General features: G+C 37.8%; 1 protein-coding gene across 1 annotated transcript; it reads right to left on the bottom strand.

Moving 5' to 3' along the window:
• Nucleotides 1–236: 236 nt before the first annotated feature.
• On the bottom strand, nucleotides 237–1,587 carry LOC122582052. The gene is made up of 2 exons (XM_043754435.1): nucleotides 1,461–1,587; nucleotides 237–625 (listed from the first exon to the last, which is right to left on the bottom strand). The coding sequence occupies exons 1-2, from the start codon at nucleotides 1,585–1,587 to the stop codon at nucleotides 237–239; spliced, it is 516 nt and encodes a 171-aa protein (XP_043610370.1).
• Between the last annotated feature and the right edge of the window lie 1,174 nt (nucleotides 1,588–2,761).

The raw sequence follows: 2,761 nt of genomic DNA, 5'->3' as shown, positions 1-2,761 counted from the left end.
TGATTCAGAATTAGAGTAAGTACTTCCATGACCAGGGTGAACAAGTAGGGTGACATGGGGTCACCTTGTCGCAGGCCCCGTCGTCCTCTAAAGTAACCATGTAGATTCCCATTAATAACTATGGAGAAGGAAGTACTTGTAACACACGACATAATCCATTCAACCATAGTTAAATGAAACCCAAAACCAATTAAAATACCTCTCAAAAAGTTTCAATCAATCATATCATAGGCTTTCTAAATGTCAATCTTGAAGGCACATCTAGGAGGGCCAACTTTCCTATGATAGTCATGCATGAGCTCTTGAGTAAGAAGAATGTTATCAGATATTCTTCGACCACAAACAAATGCAGATTGGTTAATATCCACAAGATCATCCAGAGCATCTTTAATCCGATTAGTAATGATTTTACTAATACACTTATACAAGACATTGCAACAAGAAATAGAACGGTAATCATTCACCCCACTAGGTGTAGGCACCTTGGGAATAAGAGAAATGATTGTATGATTAAGTTCTCTTAAAATCTTACCATTACGAAAGAATTCTTGGACAGCCATACACACCTCACTTCCCACCACATTCCAAGATTCCTTGAAGAACACTAAATTGAACCCATCCGGGCCTGGGCTATATTATCACCAATGGTGAAGATAGCCTTTTTAATTTCATCATTTGTTACGGCCTTAACCATATTTTCAGCGTTTTCTGGATCCAGGCATCTTGCAAATAATCCATCAATCAACAGAGGTTGTGTGATGCCCTCCATACCCAAGAACTACTCATAGTGCTGCATAAAAACACTTGGAACTTCCCGCCATCATAAATTATTCCATTCCTATCTTGTATCTGTTCAATATGGCTTATGTAATTTTTACACTTAAATGTATTGTGAAAATAAGCCGAGTTGGAGTCACCCACTTGAAACTATTCAACTTTAGATTTCTGTTTTAAGAAACATTCTTCATCAATCACCGCACTTTTGAACTTATTAAGGCAGGCAGCTTCCTTTTCCCTCAATGACGTATTCAATGGATTAAGATCAATTTTTATTTTTTTTTGCACATTATCCAGGTCCCTACGATATCTATCAACAAGTTCATGAAGGTTACCCTGCTTAAACATCAGACTTCGAAGTGGACGTTTTAACGATCTCAGTTTTTTAACAACACAAAACATATAATATCCCTCAACCGAAGCCTGCCATCCGTGTTCCACTACCTCCTTGAAACCCTATTTTTTCGTCAAAAAGTTTGCAAATTTGAAGGGTTTTGGTCTGTCTTTAGTGACACCAGGCAATTTTAAGACACACGGATTATGGTCAGAGACCCTATACGGTTGAAAAATCGCATAAGAGGTCGGATGCTCATCATAGAACGCAATATTACACATTACCCGATCGATCTTTTTAAGAAAACCCACCCCTTTTTTCGGTTTTTGAGTCCAAGTATATTGAAGACCTGTGCTATTAACATCCATTACATCAATCCGTTCAACACAATCTTTAAATTCACGCATACCAATACTAATAGAAGAGGCACCCGAGAAACTATCTTCTAAATTGAGAGAAGAATTAAAGTCTCCCATGATAACCCAGGATTATCACCCACAAATTGTTTATGTACATACAAACTACCCCACAGCTCACGGCGATCCATATAACGGTTTGTTGGCCCTCTTGCAAATGAATCTTTCTAGAAGCTTTATCTGTACATTTCCTATTGGCCAATAAGTTAGTGGTTGTCCTTTGCACATGACAGCCTCTTTATTATTTTATTATTATTTCGATAAGTCACAGAAAATAGTTTTTGTAGTTATAAATAGGGGTTATAATTCTCATTGTAAAATCAGATTATGTTCAAATTGAATGAAATTAATAGAGCAACCTCTATTTCTTAAAAATCTTCATTTACCTTTATGGATCTTTGATCTTGGTGGTTTGAAGTGATCCCTTTATATATAATTGTGGTGGTTCGTCCTTTATCAATTATAGTAGTGAGATCTTAAATCTTCGATTCCTTTATCTGTGTTTGTGGTGGCTCGACCTTTATCAAATATAGTGGTGGGTTGGAGTGTTTCCTTTATCCTTGATTCCGGTGGCTTGGCCTTTACGAATCTTGGTGGTGGATTCTTTATCTATCGTTTACTTTTATTGTCTTGTTTTGTTGTTTATTTTCATTATAAAATCAAAAAACACTAAAAGTAGTACTCCCTGTAAGTCCCTCGGGTCTTGTACTATTATCAAACCAGAGATCGACTTAAGGATATGTCGAGGTGCAGAAATTCCTCGAGATAACCCACGATTTATATATCTACCTTTCGATGATATATATATATATATATATATCACTATATATATATCTTTTACGTGATGATAAACATTCCGGGAACGGCTCTCTGGACGCACCTTACCTAACACGTGGTAACTTGCAATCTACGAGTCGTTTGGGGGGCCGGGTGTGTGTTGGCGGTTCGTGCACGAGACGAGTATTACCCACAAGATAAACCGTGCGTGTTCTTAGTTTTCTCTCTCTAAAATTTGCTCGTTTCTCTCTCTACACTCTTGCCAGAACACGCATATACACACCCTCTATTTATAGGCAAAGGCTAGGAACACGCAAATGGCTGTTTGCGTGTTCTGAAACACGCAGGCCCATGCGTGTTTCCAAGCCCAAGCCCATTAGGGTTATGGCCTGTTTGCGTGTTTCTGTGTACATTGCATACTTTTGCTTGTTTAACAGAAACTCTCAAACCATTTGAG

The sequence above is a fragment of the Erigeron canadensis genome, chromosome 1 (genome assembly GCF_010389155.1).
Source record: "Erigeron canadensis isolate Cc75 chromosome 1, C_canadensis_v1, whole genome shotgun sequence".
Lineage (NCBI taxonomy): Eukaryota > Viridiplantae > Streptophyta > Magnoliopsida > Asterales > Asteraceae > Erigeron > Erigeron canadensis.
This window is presented reverse-complemented; position numbering and strand designations above follow the sequence as displayed.